This window comes from Manacus candei, unplaced genomic scaffold (genome assembly GCF_025592945.1).
Source record: "Manacus candei isolate 608988 ecotype Guabito, Panama unplaced genomic scaffold, ASM2559294v1 h1tg000011l, whole genome shotgun sequence".
NCBI lineage: Eukaryota > Metazoa > Chordata > Aves > Passeriformes > Pipridae > Manacus > Manacus candei.
In genome coordinates, this window is record NW_026138059.1 from 5,556,968 (window position 1) to 5,583,440 (window position 26,473).

Here is a 26,473-nt window from a genome sequence, read left to right on the forward strand (position 1 = left end):
TTTATACCTGTATTTCTGCAGCTAGGAATTGTTTCTTAGTTCACAGATCCAACTGCATATGCATTCTTGCCCTGTTCATTTTGGGGTGAAACCTGGGATGATGATAAACCTTCCCCTACATCCTGATTTTCAGCCAAGAGATACTTTGTTATACAATCTAAATGGGATCATATATTGCAACTTAATCTGAGCAGATGCTCATCTAGATGAAATTATATGTATCCAAAACATAAGTCTAGAGGTAACCAGTAGGATTAAATGACTTTACCAGGAGGACACAGGAAGTCTTGATGCACAGGAGGGAGTTTATATGTGGATTATTCATAATCTGTTATCTTGACATGCTATTAAGTTTTCTGCATGTTATTTCATCTTCTGTAGTAGAATTTTTGGTTTCTAAGCATCTGGACTTTCATCTGGATGTATAGCTTGTATTATCAATTTTTATTTTAGTTCTGATTTCCTAGGTAGTGTTGTAGAACTGGAACATAGTTGACTTATGTACTGTATTCAGAGAATTGTATTCATAGAAAAATTCAGGATAGATATGGTCTTTGGAGGTCCTTGGGCTCAGTCTCTTAATTGCAGGACTAACTTCATTGTTACATTGGGTTAGCTTCCTCAGGGACTTTACAAGCAAAATTTGAAAGTTCTTGAAAGGATGGAGAACCTTCAGCATCTCTGAGCAATGCTCCAGTGCTTAACCACTCTGTTTGAAAACATTTTCCTTATGTTCTATTGACTCTCCTTTGCTGCATCTTGAGACTGTTACTTCTTTTCTCCTTGTTGTGAGTCTCTGAGGAGAATCTGCCTTTGTTTTCAAAGATTTCCCTTCTGTCTAGGTGGTGTAAGACTGATGTTGATGCCCCCTTGCTCTTCTGTTTTTCCAGACTGAACAAATCTAGCTCTCAGTTCCCGCTTGCATGCCTTGTGCTCCAGTCTCATAACTGGGTGGTCCCATTGCTGGACTTGGCAGTTTGTCAGTCTCTCTGTTTTTGGGAGACTTTCTGTTGGGAGAGAGCACTGTGTTCTGGATTCAGCCTCACCAGTGTTGAGTGGAGGGCCAGCTGTGCTGTTGGTAATGCAGCCCAGTGTTTGATTTGCCCGTGTTGCTGACAGGGTGCAGAGCAGGGTCATGGCCCTCTTGTCCATCGGGACCCCATGCCTGGTTCTGCAGGCAGCTCCCCAGGCAGGCAGTCCCCAGGCAGTGCTGTTCCATGGGGTCAGTCTGTTCCAATCTCTGAATTTGCCTTTGTTGCACTGCAGGGAGGTCATCAGCCCATTTTTCCAGCCTGTTGAATTTCCTCTGAGCAACATCCCCACCCTCTGGCATATCAGCTGTTCTCTATAGCTTGGAGCAGTGCATAGAGTTGTTTTCTGTTTCATGGTGCTGGGGGTTGAAGAAGATCTGACAACGTTAGCCCTTAATCAAGCCCTCTCAAAAGAGCACCAGTTACTGTGAGCAGTTGGCTCTGACATTGGGTCTGACAGGCCAGGTACTTTTTTTCTCACCTAGTACTGTACAGAAAACTGGCTTTCCAACTTTTTTATGTTTTTAATAAATAAGTCTTGTAAAATGCATGTTCTCTTGCATTATTTTTTCAAATCTGCATAAGGTGGAAAGAATATTTTTTTGAAAAGAAGTCTAATAGCATGTATTAGTCAAACTAAAAAGCATCATGCAAATGTGAAAGCAGTGTACAGAATTTAGCCTTACTGTAGTTATTAGATCTGGTTTCAATTAAGAGGGTTTTCTTTCATTATTGGCACATTCATTCCATACTGTGGATGCACATATGCTGAGGTATTTGAGATGGGAGAATTTTTAAGTTTCAGAGCATACACATGAACCTCACCACCTGGCATGCAGTGTATCTGAGAAGGGGAATAGTCTGTTCCCTCTGCTGGTAATTCTTTTCAACAACATGGCTGAAATTAGACAGATTGTGTTGATTTTATCAAGTGTCACTACCTTCACCTTCTTTTCTAAATTTTTTTTCTCTTCTTAGTGGGACTAAATTTGTCCTGGCTTTCAATAACTGCCTTTTTTGCAGAGGTCATTTCCCCTGATACCTAATGTTTTCAGTCTTCTAATATGTTGCGTTGGAGAAGGTGATTTCTGGAGACAGACATTGGTGGTTTGCATCAGTTTTAAACCCACTGGAGAGGACTGTTCATATGTATCAATGACAGGAGTTTTGTTTAAGCGTTAGCTCTTCCTTGGAATTCAGTGGCTTTGAGTGCAGTTCTTTTTCCAGTTTTGGATCTGCCAAGGCATCTTTTCTTCTTGGGTAAAAAGAAAATACCGAAACGGGAGTGCCATTGGAGGTCTGAAAAGGTTGCTGGTGAGACAAGTTTTGCTAGTGCCAGGACCTCCCAGGCTGCAGTGACTTGTCCAATGGTAGGATCACTCACATTCTTGCCAACCCTTTTTATCTTGATGTGGTCGGTTACCAGAAAAACTAGGATGTCCCAGTCAGTTTGTGTGTGGATGAGTTTTTTTGTATTAACACCAGCAGTTTCAGTTAAGTGGAGCAAGTCTGTCTCTCTGCCTTTTCCCTGCACATCCTTTTCCCTCGTGTGATTTCTTTCCTTTCATACCAGATACATGGATTACTTAACAGCTAATGATAGATGCTTGCCTGGTGTGATACACTTTGATCCTAACAGCCTCTACTTTCCTTTGATGTGCCTTTCTTTCTGCTCTTGATAATGAAGTACCTTCTGCATGTTCAATTCTGAATCTTCTGTTCTCTCACAAACTGTGAGAGAGCACTAATCTGTAAGGTAACACCACTAATTGATTTCCCTAAAAAGATACAGGTGTGCCCCTTTATAATTTGGTTATTCCAATGCTTAGACTGAGCTGTGATATACAAATAGACAGTACTTGGTGTGCTTGTGAGAAATATGGGTATTTAGTTTTTGTGGAGTGTCTAAACTCTTGGGCAACTTTTGGGAATTAATCTGGATGTCACAGGTGTAGTAATTATGTTTTGTTTCTCTGTTGATAAAATCTTCATGATGGTTGCTAAAACATTATACTTTTATTTGAGAGTCTTCTAACGAAAAGGGAAGGATGTTTTCAGAACCCTTCAGAAAAGTTTTACATCTGTCTTAGAAAACCAAAGCCAGTCTGCAGCTGTGGGACACTTCTTACAGGAGAGAATAATTTTCCCATCCACAGCCCCCTCTTGCCCAGACATACTTTTCTTCAGTTTATATTATTCTTTTGTTTTATCCACCTGTAGAAGACAATCAGAGTGATAACAACAGTAACTATTCAGAAGGAGGTGAGAAGAATGGTCATGCTACAATAGGGATTTTTGTGTGCTAAAGCACTGCTTGGAAGGGATCTCTGGAGATTGTCTAGTCCTGTGTCCTGAGGTGGGTTGGTTGGAGCCAGCTGGAATTGGCTGTTTGGTACAGGGCAATCCCAGGCTCTCTTTACAGAGATTCTGTGAGCTCCCTCTGGATATCAAAACCTGGTATTCCTCTGTGGATACCAAAACCTGACACCTACTCAGTACAGTAAGGTTCCTGTCTGCCCAGCATGTCAAGGTCCCTCTGGATGGCAGCACAAGCATCTGGTGCATCAGCCACTCTTCCCAACTTTGTATAGGCTGTGAAGGTGCAGGTGCATTCTGTCCCACTGCCCAGGTCCTTAATGAAGGGGCTAAACAGGATTCCAGTATTGATCCCCTCACTAGTGACTGGCCTCCAGCTGGACTTTGGACCTCTGATTCCAATGCTCTGAGCTCAGCAGTTCAGCCAGTTTCAGTCCAACTCACTGTCCATTTATCTAGGCCGTATTTCATTACCCTGTGTGGATGTTATGGGAGACAGTGTCTAAATCCTTGCTAGATATGTCATAAGCAGTGCCTCAGCTCTTCATTCACTGACCAGTGATGTCATCACAGAAGGCATTCAGAGTGGTCAGGCATGATTTCCGAAATCACTTGGAATGTGTATTCCCAAAATATTAACTTCATAATAAGAGCTCATCTTAAAGAACAAAAGTTATGACTGTTCTCTCCTCCAGAGAGAGCTGTTCTTTTCTAAAAAGTAGTATTTACCTTCCTCTTGATTTTTTTTTTTTTTAGGATTTTATTTTTTTTATGGTCAGACCTAAAACCCACTGCTTGTTTGATGCATGTACTTTAGGATCTAGAAGCAATGATATATGCAAAATACAGTTATAACAGCATAAACTTACATGAGAGCTTAATTTTTCTCTGTGAAAAATTGCTGTGTTAGATACTGCATTTTATCCTGTCATGATTAATACTGTTGGTTATCTGTAATGTCACAGGGAAGATTCTGTGAAGACTAGGGAATAGCTGATGGACCAGAAAGCTTTTTTCAAAGATGCCATGCGTTTCTGTGATTTTTGTGTGTGTAAAGAGTAGAAAGAGTCATCAAATATCTTTATTAATCATACTGTTAACTGTTTCAATAGTGAAGATTAGTGATATTACTATATTCTGATTCTCCATTGATTTTTATTCTTTTCAGGGAAATTGCTGGTACATAACTCCTAACATGTAGGTTTTACATTATTTAGAGACGAGATAATTGGAGTTTTCTCTATGTTAGAGGGAGAAAACAGAAGACAGGCCAGGAAAAATTATCTTCATTTATTACACTTGTTGAAATTAACAAATTTACTGTAAAATTTAGCAAGTTTTACAGTTGCTCTGCATGATGAAAAGTATCTCAGAAGTTTGCTGACACAGAAGTAGGCTGATGGAAGGATGACAGATTGTAACTGACTTTTAAAACACCTCTGAAGGCAAATAAACAGGATTTTCTGTCTTTCATCTTCCCTGAGATGAGACTGTTAAGAACCTGTGTTGCACAGGACAGGAATGATGTCTGTATTTTGTATAGTCAGACAGGAGTGGGGTATATAACTTGGCTACTTTTTCCAATGCTTCAGCAGCTGTTCCTCTGAATCAGTGTGCATGTTTTAATGGCCACTGTGGTTCCTATGGTGGATTTATTTATTAATTTCTTAATAATGTGACTGAGTTACTTCAAGTTGTAAAGATATAACAGACTGTATTAGAGATGTCTTCAGTGAGCAAATAATTCAGAAAGGCAGATGTTCAGTAATGTAACTTTTTTCTTTTGGTAACCATTTTTACTGTCTGAAATATGTGAGGGGCTTTGTTTTTGTCTGTGTTTTTTTTGGTTGGTTGATTTTTTGGATTTGGAGTTTTCTGGGTTTTTTTTAAGTTGCCTATGTGACAGGGTTTAATACCATGTTTTCCATTTTTATTGTGAGTTTACTGTATGGTTTGAAAACCAGTCTTTCTTACTACGTCTCACTGGCAATTAAAAACTAAAAACAACGTTCCTCTGTAGTTTCTGGGGTTTTTTATTGTGTGTGTATGTGTGGCGTTTGTATCACTTTCCAGTGCATCATTTTTCCTGTCACTTTGATTTCAGAATGGCCAGACTCCGCTCATGTTGGCTGCTGAGCAAGGCAATTTAGAAATTGTCCAGGAGCTTCTCAAGAAAGGAGCTAATTGCAACTTGGAAGATGCAGTAAGTATTAGTGCTTTGTATGGTGGAACATAACAGTGGGGGAACAAGAGATTTCAAGAGGCAGGCAAAGAAAGGGAATTTAGGTTAGTGTTGGGGGCAGGAAGAAGAGTAACAGGTGGAAAAGGATGACATATAAGAGAAATTTTATCCAAAATTCCTTGGCTTTTGTATTCCTCTGGGTCCTCATAAAGAGTAGGGATATTCAAGTTGTTTTAAATGTCTGAGGATCTCTGCTGAATGCTGCTGCTGTTTCTTCTGGGAAATTAGTATAATAGGTTAGGCAGAGTAGAGAAATACAGCATCAAAGATGAGGTCCAAGTGATTTTGCTCATCTCAGTGATGTTGAGGTGTGTCAGTGGGTTTGGGGTTTTTCTGTTTGTTTGGAATTTTTTTTTCTTGGTTTTGGTGTTTTTTTCAGTAAATACTGAAGGAGAATTTAGGTTAAAGGATTATTTCAGGTGAAAGCCAGAATGGTGGCACAGAAGAGTTTCAAATTTATGAATTGTCTTCATGCCTTTGAGAAAGAGGTTGACTGTAGATGAAAGATGCCCAAAAGGGGTGAATAGGACAAAGATGTTAAAAAGTTTTGGAAGGTCTATATATTCCAATGAAGACTGATAAACACAAAAAGGATATTGTTTGTGTTTTTTCAGTTCTGCACTTAGTTTACTTATAGCAGTGTGACCATCCAGGAAGGGTCTGGTATGAAATCTGTCATTTAAAATAAAATAAAAAAGGAAACAACAAAAATAAACCAAAAAAAAGTCTCTCTTTTTTGAGACATTTTATTACAATTGCTATAAATGTCACAGTTTCTATAGTTCTAAGAAGAACATGTACCTTATAAACTGTTGCTATAATTATAAGCATATAAAACAGTAGTCCACACCTGTATGTGGTTGGAGTATTAGGTGGAAAATTAGTGTAATGCAAGAGGAAATGTATCTCCTTAAGTGATCATAAATCCAAAAAGCTGTGGTCCAGATTCTCCTTCACATTAGTCCTTTGGGTGCTGTCACATCACACAGACCACCAACGTTTTCTGTGCTCTTGGTTACCATCTCATCCCCTCTCAGCAGTTTTCAAGGTCTTGACCTCACTCTCTAATCCTTTTTAGGTGTTGCTTCCTCTACGAAATTATTAAGATAACCTGCAGTGAATTGAGGAATGGAAAGGGGTGGATATTGGGTAGGAGAGCAGATAATTGGGGGGGAGGTTTGGAGTAGTTGTTCTGTATTTCCATATATATATGGTACATACACTGGTACACCATGAGTTTATTAGTACTTTTTTTTTTAACAAGACAGTTATTTTAAGGTCTTGTGTATTTCCTGTTGTGGATTAAACATTTGAAAAACAAGTTTAATTGTATTGACATACTGAATATTACTTAAATGTTTTTTTATTTTTTGTAGGATAACTGGACAGCTCTTATTTCAGCAGCTAAAGAAGGGCATACAGCTATTGTAGCAGAGCTACTCAATTATAATGTCAGTTTGGAGCATCGAGATTTGGTATGTGTTGTCCTATGGTAAAAATAAAATAGTTTTTAGTAAGAAGAACAATTTCGTGAGTTGGAGATTTTCAGTTCCGGAAAACAAAGGAATGTTCTTTCATTCTTAAATTATGTACTCAGTGCTGCTGAAGTGAAAAAGAATCTATAGTTAAATATTGTTTTTTACCATTGTAAAGTAGTTGCTTTAGTGTCAATAAAGTCAACTGGTTTTCTAGGTCTGCTTTTTTTCCTCTTAATTTGCTTTGGAAAAAAGCTAAACTGAAGAACAGTTTGATTTTTGGGTGTGTTTTGTGTGGGCAAGTTGTTTTGCAGGATTGTGGCTTTTTGTTGGGTTTTTTTGGTCTGTTTTTTTGGTTGTAGTGGCTTTTTTTAGAAAGTATTTTGGTAAGATAAATGTCATCTTTCCCAGAGGATGCCTGGGAAAAGTAATTACTTTTTCTCTGGACAGCTGTGATTGTTCATACAACAGTCCTTGTTTTCAATATCTTGACGTTTCTGTTCATTCATCTTGCCAAATTTTTGTATAGGAAAGTGGATGCTACAGTCCAGTCCACCTAAAGAATTGCAAAAGCTGCTTGTGTGATTCTCAGGTTAGATGCCTCTGAAGAGCTAAAACTGTCTCCACTGACAGAATATGGAATTAGTAGCTGCAAGGACTAATTTTACTCTGCTTAAGTTAGAGTGTGGAAAACCACTAGAGGAGAGTTCAAGTGCTTCCTTTAATTGAAGTTCCACTCTGTCTGAAGGCTGAGGCATCTTCACTAATCCAGCTTTTTCATTTAATGTTAAGCACATTCACATGGCCAGTGCTTGATTTTTAGGCCTGTATCAGTCAGAGGGATCTTTTAACCTCCCCAGAAGTTTATTCTAAAGAAATAAATAAAAATTGTGGTTGCAGTTATCAGAGGCGTACTGTTATTTTAAAATTAATTTTGATTACTTGATCTGTCAAATGCCTTAGGCAGTGAAACCTCATTGTCTGCTAGTTTACAAAGGTAAATAAACACATCAATGCACTTTGAAATTAATTACTTTTATTATTGCCTGTTACAGCAATCAAAAATAAACTTTTCATGTTAATTGATTTGGATTCTATACTTTTGTTTTAACTTAGTGGTGTGTTTCTTGTTTGTTTTTTAATACAGTGGTGGGATTTATGTGCATTTGAAATCTGAATTCAGTGTTAAACAACATGGAGAACATGATGTTTTCTGAAGTTTTGCATGCAGCAGGAAATTAGTCCTTTCATAGATGTACTTATTGCTTATTGTACATAAATAGGAGGATTCCAATATTGTGTAGTCAATCCTTACTATGGTTTAGATTTGCAAAACAGTCTTAGGACAAATAGAAAATGAAATAAAAGTAATTACTTACATTATTTTTCAGTTTTTACATTTCTTTGATTTGTGCTTACCAGGGAGGATGGACTGCCCTGATGTGGGCATCATACAAAGGCCGCACTGAAGTAGCTAAACTGCTGCTTGAGAAAGGAGCAAATCCAAACATCACAGGAATGGTAAGTTTAAGTCTTAAATGATCCCTCCTCCCAAATGTTTAAAGTCCTGAACTGTACACTCATCTTATTATTTTGATTAAACATTTTGCATTTTTTTTGCAATATGACATTAATCACTGTACTTCATAAAGTTGCTTTAATAATCTATGTGATAGCCACTTGGTTTTTTATTAATTTTGAATTTTATTAGTTGAAGCAAGTGAGTGTATAGCTCATAATAAGATTCAAATTATCAGGACAGGAAATAATAGAAAAGATATGTAGTGTATCTAATACTACTTGTATAACAACTGTCATTTTTCTGAATCTGTAGAAGTTAATTGAATAACTAGTGCGTGCAATTTAGAGGCTTAGATTGTATAAATGTGTACTATACTTGCTAGAGAATTAAAAAACACAAATTTTTTGTGATTTAGTTAATTTTATAAGCACATTCTATAAAAGCATAGGCATGTTGAAGCTTGACTAAACAATTTGTCTATACTGTCAGTTCTCTGGTGTTTGAGGCAACAGTGAACAATCAAGGAAGAGCATCGGTGGCCAGAACAACCTTTCTGATGGTTGATTTCTGGTTTGCATGGTGTGACTCCACTGCAGTCCTGATTGCTTAGGGATATTGCATGGCTGTCTATTGCTTCCTTCCTACAGTACAAATGTTCATGTTAAGATGAGGATGTGAATTTATAAACCTTGCTTAAGGAGTTATAAAACAAAACAGATTCAAGTGTACATTTTTCTAGGTATCATCTGGACAATGTACTCGGTAACAATTGTTGATATGTAGCTACATTTTTTTTTGTATATTCATTCTTCTGTGGGTTTAACTTCTCTTGGAGCATTGTTTTGTTTGTGGAAAATAAATAATTCAGACTATAATTATTTATTTGTTTTTTCAATTCTAAGCAATACAGTGTTTATCCAATTATTTGGGCAGCAGGACGGGGCCACGCGGATATAGTACATCTCTTACTGCAACATGGAGCTAAGGTGAACTGCTCTGACAAAGTAAGTTATATCTAAATAACATTTAATCTCTGTAGTGCTTGATAAATTTCTTGTAAAATACGAGGTTTTGATTGGAAAAACATTTGCTGTTATATTTTGGCCATGAAATGAGAATTAGTTGTTATGCTTGAAAGAGGTTTTGCCATAGTATGCTGAAGATGGTTGTTAATGTTTATTTCAGTGGAGCACAATTCTGTTTTCTGAGCTATTGGAAACCTTGCTATCTTAGGTTGTAGGGAAAAGTAATTCTTACAGCTATCATCTACAAAAGAAAAGTTGAAATGACTTTTCAAATGTTTATGTTAAGTCACAAGACCAAATTCTATCTTTGTAAAGTATAGGATTATCTTTGTAAAGTATAGGATAAATACTAGATTATAGAGGATACAAAATTCAGAAAGTAACATGATAAAATGTTGTAAATGTTTTTTCAGTATGGAACCACCCCACTGGTTTGGGCAGCGAGGAAAGGTCATTTGGAGTGTGTGAAATACTTGCTGCAGATGGGAGCTGATGTTGATCAAGAAGGAGCTGTAAGTAACTGTTAATTTTCCAGTGATGAGATGTGGGTACATACCTCCGTGTGGCCTGTTTTATTTTATAATACAAATATCAAGAAATACATGAAATGATGAAATGTTAGTGTTACTTTGAGTGTGTTAATTTCCAGCTATTTGAAGACTTCATGTGCAAATTATTGAAACTTCTTTGTGCCTTTTAATAAAAATATAATGTAACTAGGGAGTTGTAATGACAGTGGGCACACAAGTATGTTAAGTGTAAGTTTTAGTGAACATAATGAATTTAGGTGATTGTAATCTGAAGGTTAACACTATCAAAATTCAATCTGTATCCAAGCCCCATATATCAAATATCTTTTTCCTCAGTGCTATTTGAAAAGTAAGTCAAACACAAAGTATCTTTTGGAAATAGTAATGGTGACTGGGCCTTTTCAGAAGCTGAAATTTTATCAGGACTTTTCAGCTGCATATTGTTTTTAAATAAAACAGATTACATTTAAGTTGCTTATCAAAATAAAAAAAATCAGTTAAAAGTGGGAAATTGGAACAACTTCTGGTCTTCATATGATTATTTCTGAAGTTCTTCCAAAAACCTCTTTGTGAACAGTGTTGGTAGACCTGGGTGCTCTGATAATACTATGTTCCCATGCGACAAGAAAATTATTTTATCACGTGTGTGACATTCAGGAGTTAGAATAAACTGATCTGAGCTTTACTGTTTGCATTTGAAGTGTTCTCTACTATTGTACTTAGTTTATTTCTTTTTTTAAAAAAAGCATTACAGGTGCACTTTAAAACACAAAACTGAAGTAGCATTTGGATGGTGAAGAGAGTAACGTCTGACTAATCTTTTGTCACTTAAACTGCTGATATAATGATGATCCACTGTACAATAAAATCTGTTGGTTTTGTTTAAAGAATTCTATGACTGCACTTATTGTAGCAGTGAAGGGTGGCTATACTGACTCAGTAAAAGAAATACTGAAAAGGAACCCAAATGTAAACCTGACAGATAAAGATGGAAATACAGCTTTGATGATTGCATCAAAGGAGGGACACACTGAAATTGTGCAGGATCTTCTTGATGCTGGAACTTATGTGAACATTCCTGATCGAGTGAGTAAATTTTCATCATAATTATTTTTTTATATATATGCCGTAATAACGTATGTTTAAATACGAGTGTATGCAGATTTGTAAATATGTGATTTTTCTGGCTTTCTGATTTTTCTGCCACCTAGGGGTATTTTTATGTATAGCAGGCAAATCTGCACCAAAAAAAGGTATAAAATTGTTTAAACTTCTTGAAGATCTTCTTTCAACTTTGAAACATCTAAAGGAGACAGTCAACATTATTGTCTGATTTCAAGGAGGTTATTACTGTGAGTGGTTGGTCTTCCTATGAACTAGAGTACAAATTTTTTTTCATATTCATTATAGTTTATGATGTTATTTTTTAGGATAGTAGTTTAAGCTAGACCTATTTTTGGAGTGCTTATTTTTCCATAGCAATTTAATTTCTTTGAAAAATAAAAAACTCCAGAATTTTTTATTTTGTATACCCATTTTTTTCAGAGATAGAACTATTTTTGTATCTTTTTTAAAAACAAGTGCAGATTTCTTAGTGTAAATAGGAATAATGTATGTTTTGAGGCTATAATTTATTCTGTTACATTTCTTTTTCCTAAATAGTATTAATTAATGTTTAGTGTTCTTTCACAATTTTTCTAGAGTGGAGATACAGTGTTGATTGGGGCTGTTAGAGGTGGTCATGTTGAAATTGTGAGGGCCCTGCTCCATAAATATGCTGATATAGATATCAGAGGTCAGGTAAGTACTGCAAAGTAAGTGTTATAGTAGTTCTAAAATAGGATGTGAATTGAAATACCAAACAGTTATACTGTGTTTCTGAAAACAGGGCTTTAAAACTTGCTCTGTCTACTCTGTAGGAAACTCAGGTTCCATCAAACAGGAAAAATACATCATGTTGCTATGCAATTTTTAAGATATATGTAGTTGTAATGACTTGTTAAGCAGCATTTTTTTCACTTAATTTATATAATGGTTGAAAAGCAAAAGACAAATTCAACTTGTTTCATCTGCACTACTGAACGGATTTAAAATAGTGACATACTTAAAAAACCGCTTAGCATCATTATTTTGTTAATATTTTAAATTTAATATCAATAAAATGTGATGCACCTTAGATTATATCTGTTGTCAGTTCAGTTCTGTCACTGTGCTTGGTTGGTTTTTGTCTCCACCAACTGTCTCTATTACGTTAAACACTGTTGTTAGTGATTTCCATGTTTTCTACCTACCCCTTCTTTCTTTTTTGTCCTTTCATTAAGGTATTATCTTTATTCTTCTGTTGGAAGCTCCCTTGCTCGGCATGGTAGTTGTTTTTATTGTTACATTCAACTTGCTTTCGTTTGCTTGAAGCTATTCAAATCGCTCTACTTTTAGGCACACATGTTCTGCCAAGTTTGAACACAAAACTAACTGGTCACTGAGAGCTGCAAAGGTTCAGTGCCTGCTCTTGATGCAGAGCATCTGTGAGAAGCCAGGAAGCTTTTAGTTTGGAGAAAAAGTAGTGTTTGGATGTCTTCCTCTAACCTACCATTGGAAACCTGTGTATCTCAGCTTCTGGCTGACATGGATCCAAAAATCTGAAGCTTTTCAACATCTTGATAGGACTGAGGCAATACAGAAATAGCAAGAGCACCCAGCTTCTTTGGTGGCAGGGAAGCTTGTGGCTTCTGGCAGTGTAAAATTGCCTGAATAGCCATTTGCAGTGGTTGATCTAGAGAATACTTTTGTGGTCTTATTGGCACAGCAGGAGTCAGTGCCATCAGAGGAAGGTTCTGGGTGTGCATTTCAGATCTTCGTTTAGGACCAGCAGTTTCAGAATCAGAGATGAGCACTAGTGTTTAACAACTCCTCTGTGTTTGGCATTGCGGCAGCTGCCTGCCAGCCAGACTTGTTCTGGGGAGAAGTGTTAACTGCCCACATTTGTGATGGTCCAGAAAAGTTGCTGAGTCTTGTCCAGCCTTCCAGCAACTGTGTTCCTTGCTGATGATTCATTCATATGGTCACTAGCTGGTGGGTACCTTCAGCAAATAAAACATAGGGCTCAAGAGTGAGTGTTGGGGCAGTGGAGGGCTCAGGTGATGTTCTCCTCAGCCTGTCTGGTAAGGGGAAGGGCCCAGCTGGGAGCATCTGGCAAACCCATGCCTGGCTGTGTAGCTGATGTTGCTATTGAGAAGCTGAGTACCTCAGGGTTGTGTCTTGTTGGAAACCAGCTGACAGAAGGATAGAGAAGATGAAACACAAGTGATCAGAGAGGAAAGAAATCTTAGTGACCAGGCTTATTAAACTGCTGAGAAAGGCTTTAAACTCAGTTTGCTGTGAAGCCCATGAGTGAAAGAGGAAGAGCTGCAAATGAAAGAAGCAAGCAAGTAGAAGGCTGCAAGGGGTACTTTGATATTCCTGCTTAGAAGCAGGTGTGTGTTCAGAGGCTTTTCTTAAATGTCTCTACACAAGTATGCCTCAAACAGAAAGAGTCATGGTGCAGTTGCTAGGCTAAAAATTGCAGGCACGGAGACTTTCTGGGACAACACACATGACTGGAGGAAAAAATTAATGACACAAGCAGGTTTGCAGCTCTGAACCATTCTCCCTGGTTTGGTGATACAATGTCTGGCTGATCAGCATTCTGGTACTTTATGTTGACTTTCATGTCCCTCTGCTTTTACAGCCTTCCAGCTTGCATGGCCTATGAAAAAAAGTTATTTTATTTTATTAAAAAACTTTTATATTTGAGTTAAAACTGAATACTTATATGTAGTTTTTGAAACTGTTTCAAGACAGGTTTAATCTGCTAGGATTGTTAAAACCTCTTAATACATTGCACAAGGGTTTTTAAAATAGATTTGTATTCTCTTGCTAGATTTTCATCCTCCCTGCAAATTATACTGTTGTACCAATTGGATTTGGTGGCCTTTCCCTTTGCCCTGAGCTGTGCTAAAATTTACTGTATTATATGCTATTTTCAATATATTATGGCTGTACCTTATGTGCAGTTTATGAAATTTATCCAACTGAATGAAAATACTGTTAGCATTTAATAATCTTTTTTTTTTTCAGGATAATAAAACTGCCTTATATTGGGCAGTTGAGAAAGGAAATGCTACAATGGTGAGGGATATCTTGCAATGCAATCCTGATACTGAAACATGTACCAAGGTAACAGAATTTTAATTGAATTGCTTTGTTTAACATATTTTCTCAGCTCCTATGTGATGTTAAGATTATATTAAATTCAGTTTTTGGAAGTGTTGGTACCTTGCATGCTGTAAAAAAAAAAAATCTTCTTCTAAAATATGGATTTTTAGCACTAGTGATATCCCCATAAATATGATTTCCTATTAAATCTGTGATAACAGGGAACATGTGGATTCTTTACCTCAGCATCATTCACATAACCAGCAATAAGAACTAGAGAGCAGGTGCTACTAGAAACTGGGGAAAAAGGCTTCTAATATGACTAAGCATGACCTTGGGCCACTGTCTATTGCATGTGCAGCAATAAAAAAAAAAGAGGAAGTAGTATGCACAGCATTGAGGTCTATTCAAATACCTTGTATTATATCTGGATTTTGTCTTTCTCTATTAGTATTTTGTTCTTTGATTCTAATCAAATACTAGGTCTGAGGTACTTTTTCACAAACATAAGTGCTGAAGTGTTGTTACTTGCACAGTAACATATTTGAATAAAAATTGTCTTAAAAGTTTTGGATTTAATTTCTTACCCAATCACTATTTTTGTCTTGGTTTTGAGTATATAGGATTTTTGTATTAGGCCTACTTTTCCATTTTAGGATGGAGAAACACCGCTTATAAAGGCAACCAAGATGAGGAATATTGAAATAGTAGAGCTTCTTCTGGACAAAGGAGCTAAGGTCTCAGCTGTAGACAAGGTAAAGAATATTAATTTGTTTACTTTAGTATATTTAATCATTTTAGATTTGCAGCAAGATTTTGTAGAGAGCTGTTGAGGCTACAGAAAGAGAGCTTCCCATATGTTAATAATTAAATAGACCATAGTACTTAAATGCTTAGTCTCTCATGTGTTTAATAATTAAATAAATCAGAATAGTTAAATGTAAATCTGTTTCCACTATTAATATATTATTGTTCTATTGTTTGGGGGTTTCTTGGTATTAGAGTGCTCTTAATAACTTGAAAAGAAAAAAATGCAGGCCAGGAATAAAAATTTCACAGATAAATTAATTCTTAATGCACTTGAAAAAGACCATAAAGAAATGTTATTTGTCACTAATGTTAGTTTTTGATTAATAGACATTAAACTTAGCAATGCCAAGGACAAATACAAGTGGTTGTTGCTGTCTCCTTATGCATCACCTACTCTGACTGTTAGCCTTTTAGTTACAGAAACATTTATTTGATAGTTTTTTTAATCTCCTAGTGTTATGTTTAGGGCATATAAGTATTAATGTTGATGTAATAAAAAAGCTTTTACTGGAAAGTTTTTTTGAGAATTCTGAGCAGACATTGAAACAACTCTAACAAGCATTATTTCTTGTTCTGAACAAGTCTCTGAATTTCCTAGTAGACACTTGTTTCTAAATAGAGACTGGTTTTCATGAACCTGAAGATATTTTTGTGAACCTTAAGACACATTAATATAAGCATTTAAAAAAGTAAACAGTATCTTAGATTTAGCATTCTAAGAACTGCTTTTTCATGTGTCTTTTCTGAAACATTTGTAATGCTTTTTTGAGGGGAAAAATGTTTGCTGTAAGACACTGATGCTTTTGGGTGCTTTAAGATGTATTTCAAGGAAATAATACATCTGAAATGATGTGGACCATATGGTTTGTCAATAATCTTGTCAATAATTATGTTAGATATTACTAGTTTTTCACTTAATTGCAGAAAGGAGATACTCCACTTCATATTGCAATTCGTGGAAGAAGCCGTAAACTTGCTGAATTACTCTTAAGAAATCCAAAAGATGGTCGGTTGCTGTATAGACCCAACAAAACAGGAGAAACACCTTACAATATTGACTGTAGCCACCAGAAGAGTATTTTAACACAGATATTTGGTGCCAGTAAGTATAAGTGTTTGGTTTTTTTAATCACTCATATATTGAGAATCCAGTTTATTCAATGCTCTATTGAAAAGTGGTAACAGATTTTTTTAATGTTGCAACTAATGGGAAAGCTTTAAAAATAATCAGTTGGCAAAAAAAATTCTACATTCTGAAAGCCTAACAAAGGTCAAACATGCCTTTTATTTTTGATTTTTGACACGAGATACTTTGCAACTTCTGTTGATCACTTTGTTTTTATTTGGACCTTGCTTATGTAGGAATTACTTTCTTTCACTTTTCTGTGATTTTGGATTTTGAGTCTTGTAAGCTTTAATAGTCGTGATAATTATGTAACTTATATGAATGATTTAAAATTCCTATGAACAGGAATGTACCAATAATAACAGCTGTTATATGGGAGGAGTATATATACAAATATGGGTGAACCTGTTGTGACTTTATGTCTGAAAATTGTCATATTGAAAGAGCTTTCTTAAAGCAAAGTTGTGTAATATAGTGTTTGTATTGCAGGACACTTGTCTCCCACGGAATCTGATGGTGACATGCTGGGTTATGATCTGTACAGCAGTGCTCTGGCTGATATTCTTAGTGAACCAACCATGCAGCCACCTATCTGTGTAGGCTTATATGCACAGTGGGGAAGTGGAAAATCATTCCTGCTCAAGAAACTGGAAGGTAAAACTTGATTTAGCCTTTTTTGTAGGTTCCAATCTGTCTATAGAAAGCATTACATGGGAGTAATTAGTTTTTGCGAGAATTGTTGGTCTGTGTAATGTTGTATCTGGTCTCTGTTTCTGTGACGAAAGGATTTAAATTCTGCTGTGGTTAGTTCTTCCACAGACTACTTTGTTCATTTATACAATGTCAAGACAGTCTTTTAAGTGTTGCTGTCTATTGCCCTGTGAGTTTCCCGCAGCAGTGAATCTATCCTTTAAGTATAACTGAAAGTCTGGCTACCAAAATATGCCTTGCAGGGCCTGTTGGAGTGTCAAATCAGATTCAGACCTCTTCTGCTGCAGTATTTATTTGTTGTGCAACCTATGTGCCTTTTTTTTTTTTGTTTAAACAATTTCAGGCTATTCATATTTTATTCTCTGTAGCATAAGTGCTTTGCATCTAGTTTTCTTCCCCTTTCCTCTTATTTACTTGAAGCTTTTTGATCTGAAATGACGGAGGGAAGCAAATACAGTGTATGAAGTGAGTCAATATTTTCCCCAGTGGAAATAGGCAACTTATTTACAGTTTTAGCTTTTTCTAACAAAGGATGCTTTTCTGAGATGTTTCGATGTGGAATCATAGGATCAGCTGGGTTGGAAAGGACCTCTGAGATCATCAAGTCCAACCCTTGGTCCACTACCACTGTGGTTACCAGACCATGGCACTGAGTGCCACATCCAGTCTCGTCTTAAAAACCTCCAGGGATGGAGAATCTACCACTTCCCTGGGCAGCCCATTCCAATGTCTGATTACCCTTTCTGTAAAGAATTTCTTCCTAATATCTAATCTAAACCTCCCCTGGCAGAGTTTAAGACCGTGCCCTCTTGTCTTACTGATAGCTGGCTGGGAGAAGAGACCAACCTCCTTTCAGGGAGTTGCAGAGAGTGATGAGGTCTCCCCCAAGCCTCCTCTTCTCCAGGCTGAACAACCCCAGCTCCCTCAGCCTCTCCTCATAGCATTTGTGTTTGAGTCCCTTCCCCAGCCTTGTTGCTCTTCTCTGGACCTGCTCCAACACCTCAATATCCTTCCTGAACTGAGGGGCCCAGAACTGGACACAGTAATTGAGAATACCTTTACCTGTCTTGTTGTTTCTTGTTTTCTGTGATTTCTCTGTTTTTAAAAACTTCTATATTAGCCAAAATGGGGACTCTGCATTCATTCTGTTTGCCTCATGCCCCGTGTTATAAACAGAAAACATGTTGATTTTGACTGTGATGTTTATTGCAGGTGAGCTCTTACATGTTTAAAACACTTTTTCAGTGTTTTCTTCCTCATTCATGTTTTTATTCTGGATTGTGTATCTGATCTTTCTTATTCAATAGAACCTAAATAAGTTTCTTCATGAATTTCTGTGTTACTAAATAGGAATCACCAAACAGAAATAAATGCTGAAGCCTTCAACTGTACTGTTATATCTGACTATTTGAGGAATGTAGTCCATGTTTCAGTGGTGGAGATATTGGAGGTTGGGTGGGTTTTTTTCGACAGATGTGGTGGATTTATTTTTCTTGATGTCAGAAAACGTGTTTTACACTTTTGAAGTAGGATAGGAAATGACATGACTTTCAATATGCTTTTAAAAGTAGAAAATCTGCAGCAAAGAGTGTGAGTAGCGTGTATTTAAAGATTTTCATTCATTGCATGGATAAAAATTTTGGGTTTTGCACTGATGTGTGAAGAAGAATTTAAGCATCTTTTGTATTTCTTTGGATCAGTAATAGGGATAAGTTATACAATCTACTGAAAAAGTGTTTCTTTTCAAATATGATCCGTTCTAGAGTTATTTCACATGTTAACTGGTCTTTGTCTTTTTGTTTTAGATGAAATGAAGACTTTTGCAGGACAGCAGATTGAACCTCTGTTTCAGTTCTCCTGGCTTATTGTATTCCTCACACTTCTGCTGTGTGGAGGTCTGGGTTTACTGCTTGTTTTCACAGTGGATGCAAAGCTTGGAATAGCAGTGTCACTCAGCTTATTAGCAGTTCTTTACATTTTCTTTAGTAAGTCCTATTTTATATGAAGTTTGTGAAGGTTTTTAACTATTTTTGAATTAAATATTGTTTTGTAGATCTGCTTTGTGATTCAGAAAAAAAATTACTAAATGGTTTTGTAGAAAATAAGACCCCTTTGGACCCTTTCCTTGTGTTTTGCATATAATTTGTGAGAAGGCATTCTGAAAAACAAAGAAGAATTTTGAATGTTAATTTCATTGTGTTAATCTTAGCATTCTCATTTTTAGCCATAACTGCTAAAAGTCATTAACCTTTTTTACAGAACTCCATACTTCATGTGTTCAAACTTGGTTCTTTCAGCTGTGAATGTTGACTGAAGTGAAGCCATAACATCTTCTTAATTTTTAATATTTTAGCTGTAATTTACTTTGGTGGCCGAAGAGAAGGAGAGAGATGGAACTGGGCCTGGGTGTTAAGTACAAGGTTGGCAAGACATGTTGGATATTTAGAGTTGCTTCTCAAACTCATGTTTGTGAACCCACCAGAATTACCAGAGCAAACCACTAAAGCTTTACCTGTCAGGTTAGTTATTTCATTTCTTTACTCATGAATGACTCATTCAGATTCACTCTGATACTCCTCAAACTGTGTATTTTAATGTACATGTTTATCTTCATATGAGAAGCTGTTGAGATTCATGTTTGAAAAACAGTAGCCCTAGAAGATCATGAAGTTAAACTTTTCAGTGTGAAGAAGATAGTAGTGTTTTCAAGAAAAACAATCTGCTTATGTTGATGAAAGTTACTGCTTTTTGGAATTAGGGGTTTTGACTATCGGACTAATAAAAATTTCTACCAGACAAAATAAGAATTTTCTGATATAGCTTATTGCATATTATGTTTAATGCTTGTTTTACTGATTGCTTCTGTTGTCTTTTTTTTTGTCTTTTTTTTTCTGTAAGTAGAGCATCAGACTGCTCAAAGCTTCTAGTTTATCTGAAAGCAAGAAAATTTATGCCATGTGTTTTATCATTTCATTTACTTGTTTAGAGACTTCTGTTTTAGCCTCCTGGTACTTCTATGTGATCTTGTGCTTCTGACATTTTTTTTAATCTTCTATAAATATTTAAAAATAGATGAGAATGCAATTTTAAAAATACTTGTCAATATTATATTTTGGCATCAAAAAGATATTTTTATGTTTTTATTGTCATCTGAGGTGCCATTAGTGATGTGATCATTTTTATCTTCTTAAGAAATCAAGTTTTAGAATAGGAAGTGGGGCAAAGGAGAAGTTGATAAATGGAGAAGAAACATTTAAATTCCATGTAGAGTTTTTAAAAAATTAAATATTCAAGTATTTTACATTTTGTACCACTTGAAAAAAACTTCTGGCTGCCGAGAAGCAGCAAGATTTTTTTTTTGGTTGCCAGAAAATACTTTAAGCTTTCTAAAGTATACAAAATACGTGTGTTTTCTCTTTCAGATTTTTGTTTACCGACTACAATAGACTGTCCAGTGTAGGTGGAGAAACTTCATTGGCTGAGATGATTGCTACCCTCTCTGATGCATGTGAAAGGGAATTTGGTTTCTTAGCAACAAGGCTATTTCGAGTTTTCAAGACAGAAGATACACAAGGTTTTTTTTACCTGAATGACATTTCCGATTATTCCATTTCAGTGCACTGTTACCAGGGGTTCTGTTTTTTGCTTTATAAGCTCTTTTTAGAAATTGTTGTAGCCATGCAGAAATTTTTGGAGAGAAATATGCCCCATTTTCTCTGCTAATCTTGATTTTATTGATATAATAAAGGAATATCTTCTATGAAGTATTGTTTTTAGAAGTGCCTATGGAAATGTATATTCACATTACATCCTTGTAGATGCAACATATTTCCATAGCAATTAATTCATTGTGTCTGAGTCAGGTAAAGGGAAAAGTATGCTTTTGTGTATTGCTAAGAGAAGTTGGTTTAGTTTATTAGATTTTAATTTAGAGCTTTTATGAGTGACCATTACTTATTCTAGGAAATAATGAATATGTAGACTATGTTGGTCCAAAGATATGAATTGCTATTATCAGTTGTGGTAAGATGGGAAAAAATATTCCTGCTTGATCCAAATGGAACAAGCTTTCTTCTGTCCCATATGTAGATTTCTGGAAAAAAAAATAGGCAGAGTGATATTGTGAAGAAAGAGCTTCTAGATGGTAACTTTCAATTAATTGAGGACTTACTTGTACTTTGAGTTCAGTTTCAATCAGTTATTTCTTGTTTAATTTTTCCCTTGTCCACAAATCGAGGACTCTGTTAGATGCTGTCTCCTCTCACAAAGTGAAATGTTTAGACTCTTCTGTCTTGCAGAGGGTGGAAAAAACATGCTATGTTTGCTATGCTCAGCTATGTGCTGAACACAACTTACTCTTCCTTGTTCTTTCTGAAATTAACTGCATGTTCTTTATGAAAGGGACGTGTGCAATTTTTCACCCTTTTTTTCCATGTTAGGCATTCTGCAGTTCTTCTGCTTAACCTCAGTGAAATGGCTTTCATGATGCTGTGATTTCTGCCAAAGTTGTCTTGGGAATGGCACCGTAGTGCTGGCTTCTTGTGATTAAGTGCAGTAATCATGTCTTCCCTTTCATTTTTAATCTTACGTTTCTCTTGCATTCCTTGGCTCTGTTGCCTTTCCATGTTATTTCTAATTATTTAATTGATTTTTAAAATTTATTTTATCTATTTGGTGATTTTGCACATCATCTCCTTTTCTCTCGTTTTCAGGTGCAGGGTCATACATTTATTGTCTCTAGATGTTCATAGAAATTCCATGTAGGCTTATTTTTAGTCTTCTATATCTTAAATTTTTGTTACATCTGTAAACTCGCAGACAAACCTGTTCAATTGTCATTTCATTATTGATTCTTATCTGTCTCTCTAATCCAAGTGTGTCTCTTTCTAGCAAGAGGAAGGTTTCATTCCTGCTTCAGTATGTCTAGAACTGAATGTAATTATAACTGAGCTGTTATTCTTTATTTCTTGCCCCTCACTCCTGTCATTATGCATTTCTGTTTCTTTATCCTGCAGCACAATCCTGTGTGTCACGTATGTGAGTGATGTGAAAGACCTTTCCAGCTCATGCCCCAGTAGAGTATCATACATAGGCCATGTATAAACCTTGGATACTCTTTCAATGTAGCATATTTGGAATTTGATTTTTCCATTCCAGTTCAAATGCTGGTTTTTAGCTGTCAGCATTTTGCTTCAGGTCATTCTGTGATCTGTTCTTTGTTGTCAACAACTGTGTACAGAAGGTAGCAATCTTCTAGGTGTGTACACCACTGGATGTGTACAGGCCCTAAAGGCAGAGGCTGCTGCTTTGGAAAATGCTGTTTCTTTGATCACTGATTTAGCTGTGCTAAGCTCCAACTGCAGTATTTCTTTGTCTCTTCCTTATCAATCCACTTGAAGTCAGGAGTTCTGTGTTCTCTTCGGAGGCCCTGTCCAAACCATTTGTCCTCCCATTTGTGTATGTTTTGGTGTGCAAGAAGGGATGGTCTCAGGCTGCAGCTTGCAATTTTGTTTTAGTTCTCCAGTGGCACCATTACTATTAGATTATGTAAGTACCAGGTTCCAGTTTAAAACTGAGTAGTTACTGTACTGTTTTCCCAGGATTTATTTATGTAAATACACTTTACAGAGAGCTACCACAAAAGGAGTGATAACACTGATATGAAATCTATTTAGTGATTGTCATTTCCATCCATTCTGGGTTTCCTAAAACAATGGAAATAAACTGAAGATTAAAGGAATATCTCTGCTTCGTAATTTCCAAGAATTGTGGCAAATAGTAGATAATTTTTTTCTATAGGTTTGTGACTGGGTGGTAATACTGCAGTAAGCTTTTACAAGTTAGTGTTTTATGAGAAGTATGCAAGTTAATTTTGTACTCAACTGTCACTGCACTGTATATTCATTCTAACAGCAAATACTTGCTTCCTAGGTAAAAAGAAATGGAAGAAAACGTGCTGCCTCCCATCCTTTGTGATTTTCCTGTTTATCTTGACTTGCGTTGTTTCTGCGATTGCCCTGCTGGCGATTTTTAATGTGGAGTCAGCCAACATGACAGTGAATGTTATTCTTATAACAGTGACCTGTATTGTTGGTTTGGCCTTTTTCTTGAATTGCCGCACGTGGTGGCAAGTGATGGATTCAGTTTTGAATTCTCAGAGAAAGCGCCTTCACAATGCTGCCTCCAAGCTTCACAAGTTGAAAAGTGAGGGGTTCATGAAGGTAAGCATTTATGTGAATTGACCAGTAAAATAATTGAAACAAACCCCCAAACATGGAGCATTCTTAAGATGGGATACCATTTATTTAATCAGGCCAAGTCTCACAACTGGAGAATGAGACTTGGTGAGTTTTTACTGATGGGAACACTTCTGTGCCAGTGGTAATTGTGCTTAGTGTATGAGACCTGTCTGCTCAATCAGGAGTGTTAAATTTGGATTAAGTTTTCAGTTTTCTGATTTTCTTTTTGCTGTGAGGAAGGTACTAGGAAAACAATTGTTCTAAGCTATTAGTATTTAGTAAGAGTTTACTCTAGATCATAAGACTAGAAAGAATAACTTTGTGAATCTTCTACAGGTGAAAAACAAAGCCCAACTTTGTCTGTCTGCAAGACCTCTTTATTAAGAAAGGAATTTTAGCACTGAAAGAACACTCCAAGACAGTCCACATATTAAATGAAAAATTGTAGAAAATACTATTGTTTTGCTGGGTTATATCTATAAACTGATAAAAACTATACTCATCAGGCTGTCATCAAATCTCCTATATGCTCCTATTTGAAAGTAAAATTTAGCATCATGGTGGTTACCTCTGTAGATTACAGCTAATATATTGTAAATATATGTGCAAATATTTTTCATTGATGATAAAGCAATTTGAGTTGAAAGGGGCCTTTTAAAGGTCAAGTAGTCCAATTTCCCTTCAACAAGCAGGGACATCTTCAATGAGATCAGGTTGCTTGGACCTTGAATGTTTCCAAGGATGGGGCATCCACAACTTCTCTGGCACCTGTGCCAGAGTTTTACCACTCTCATAATAAAAAAACTTCTCTATATCTAATCTAAATCGACCTTCCTTCAGTTTTCAAAACCATTTCCCATTGTCCTCTCGCAGCAGGCCCTGCCAAAATGTTTGTCCTCATCTTTCTTATAGGCCCTCTTTAGGTACTGGAAGGCCACAATAAAGGTTTCCACAGAGTCTTTTCCAGGCTGAACGGTGCCAATTCTCTCAGCCTTTCCTCATAGGTGAGCTGCTCAAGCCCTGTAATCATTTTTGTGGCCTCCTCTGAACTCTTTCCAATACATTGATGTCCTTCCTGTGCTGAGGCCCCCAGAGCTGGTTGTAGCACTCCAGGTGGGGTCTCACCAGAGTGGAGTGGCAGAATCACCTCTGGCCATGCTGCCATAAGACTTCAAGAGTGCTCCAGTGCTCCAGCAGAGAGGGCCCTCACTAGCAGTGCATCCCACTAACCTGTCATCGGACAGCTTGTCGTGGGCAAGCCTGATATTATGCCCCTCCCCTGTCATGTCTAGTTTAAGGCTCTATGAATTAGCCCTGCTCGCTCCTGGGCAAAGACTCTCCCATTTTGAGAAGGGTGAATCCTGCCTGATGCCAGCATGCCTGGTGCTGTGTTTTTGCAGCACAGAAAACCTTATTTGTATTGGTACTGTGTTTCTTGACAGTTGTTTTTTGAGTGGTATTTATCTGACGTAACTTCAGCCTTTTAGGAATTAAGTTCACCCTTTGATGTCAAAGAAGAAAAATGGGTATTTCCGGAGAGTTGTTCATCTGTTTTATGTCGTCTTAATGTGCACATTCAAGATGAATCTAGTGATGAATAAGTCAGATTCTAATGTCTACCTGTTAATTGGTAAAATTAGGGCAGGCAAATTCCACCTTTGTTTCTCTCTTAAGGGTGGGTGTTAAATGTGCAACAATGTTGAAAAGCTTAACAAATTGCATTGCATATCTTGAATAGGAATGACTGAGCATTAGAGTAATAGCATAATGTGCTTGGCTGGAAGGCAGATGGAAAATTTTAGTGTACATTTTATGCCAAGCAATTTTTGAGGACTCGCTGAAGCTACAAATACTCTTTTATTTACTTTTGAAATACTGTTTTACAGTGTGTGAATATTAGTTTCTTAAATAACATTGTAATAGAATTTAAATAAGGATAGTTTGTTACTTCAAAGTGAAATATGTGTTTAAGCTGTACATTTTTGTTCAAATAAGAAATTAAAATGTTGAAAGTGATATCTGAGGACCTTTCAGTTTGAGTATTTGTAAATTTATTCTTGTAAGCTTATTGAAGCATTTTTGGGAGAAGTAGCAATCTGCAAAAAGAATTATATATTTTTATGAGTTAAAGTATTATAGAGATGTCTTTTTCTTCTTTGCTTTTCCTTTTTATAGGTTTTGAAATGTGAAGTGGAACTGATGGCCAAAATGGCAAAAACCATTGACAGCTTCACTCAGAACCAGACGAGGCTTGTTGTAATTATTGATGGATTGGATGCTTGTGAACAGGACAAAGTTTTACAGATGCTTGATACTGTGAGTTGGGTCATTTTTTAAGGATAATCTCTGGATCATATGAATGATCTCTTCCATAGATGAGCTGGGATACGTGCAGTTATTGTGTATTTTCTGTAAAAAGAAGGCTATGTTGTAGTAGGTTTATGTGTACATTGTGCCACTTTGTGCACACTGGCATAAATATAATGCTAAGAGTGGTGAGTTTGAAAAGTTGACAATTAAATCACGTTAGTACTTTTGAAAAGTTTTGAAATAATCGGTTGTAAACTATTGAAAGTATTTATCCTGTTGAAACAAACTTACAATGTTTGGAGGGTTTTTTGTAGTTACCCATTAGATGAAAAATGCTTAGATGCTCAGTATTTGTGGGGGCTGGGACATGATACCTCTGCATGATACCTCTTTGGTGATGACTTCCACCATAACTAGTACGGCTAAATTGTCAAATATGCTTATTTCAAATTGTGGATAAGTTCCTAACATTAGGTATCTCGTATTGAAGAAGGTGACATCTCTATACATCTCTTGGCCTCTCAGCTTTATAACTTGAACAGAATGAATATAAAATATTGAATCAGATGTTCCAAAGATCCACAGTTACAGTTAATTGTTGTTAACAAGCTGTAATATCTACTTTTTTACAGGTGCGAGTCTTGTTTTCAAAAGGCCCATTTATCGCTATTTTTGCAAGTGACCCACACATTATTATAAAGGCCATTAACCAGAATCTCAACAGTGTTCTCCGTGATTCAAACATAAATGGACATGATTACATGCGAAACATAGTCCATTTGCCTGTTTTTCTGAATAGCCGAGGGCTTAGTAATGCAAAAAAACTGATGGTGGCTTCAACAACCAATGGGGACATTCCTTATACAGATAATGCAGGTAAGGTTATGCAAGAAGATGATATAAGAGTTACAAAACCAATGATCCAAGAATCTAAGGTTTGGA

General features: G+C 36.4%; 1 protein-coding gene across 3 annotated transcripts in view; it reads left to right on the forward strand.

The window, feature by feature from the left end:
- KIDINS220 (kinase D interacting substrate 220) overlaps window positions 1–26,473 on the forward strand; it is a 75,544-nt gene that overhangs the window by 8,015 nt on the left and 41,056 nt on the right. For all 3 annotated transcript variants that reach the window (XM_051778251.1, XM_051778252.1, XM_051778253.1), the window contains exons 3-19: window positions 5,452–5,550; window positions 6,966–7,064; window positions 8,487–8,585; window positions 9,489–9,590; window positions 10,025–10,123; window positions 11,030–11,227; window positions 11,843–11,941; window positions 14,258–14,356; window positions 14,992–15,090; window positions 16,070–16,247; window positions 16,761–16,925; window positions 18,788–18,967; window positions 19,336–19,501; window positions 20,405–20,556; window positions 22,914–23,203; window positions 25,397–25,537; window positions 26,164–26,407. In XM_051778251.1, coding sequence (XP_051634211.1) covers window positions 5,452–5,550; window positions 6,966–7,064; window positions 8,487–8,585; window positions 9,489–9,590; window positions 10,025–10,123; window positions 11,030–11,227; window positions 11,843–11,941; window positions 14,258–14,356; window positions 14,992–15,090; window positions 16,070–16,247; window positions 16,761–16,925; window positions 18,788–18,967; window positions 19,336–19,501; window positions 20,405–20,556; window positions 22,914–23,203; window positions 25,397–25,537; window positions 26,164–26,407 — 2,509 coding nt within the window. The remainder of the gene's footprint in view (window positions 1–5,451; window positions 5,551–6,965; window positions 7,065–8,486; window positions 8,586–9,488; window positions 9,591–10,024; window positions 10,124–11,029; window positions 11,228–11,842; window positions 11,942–14,257; window positions 14,357–14,991; window positions 15,091–16,069; window positions 16,248–16,760; window positions 16,926–18,787; window positions 18,968–19,335; window positions 19,502–20,404; window positions 20,557–22,913; window positions 23,204–25,396; window positions 25,538–26,163; window positions 26,408–26,473) is intronic.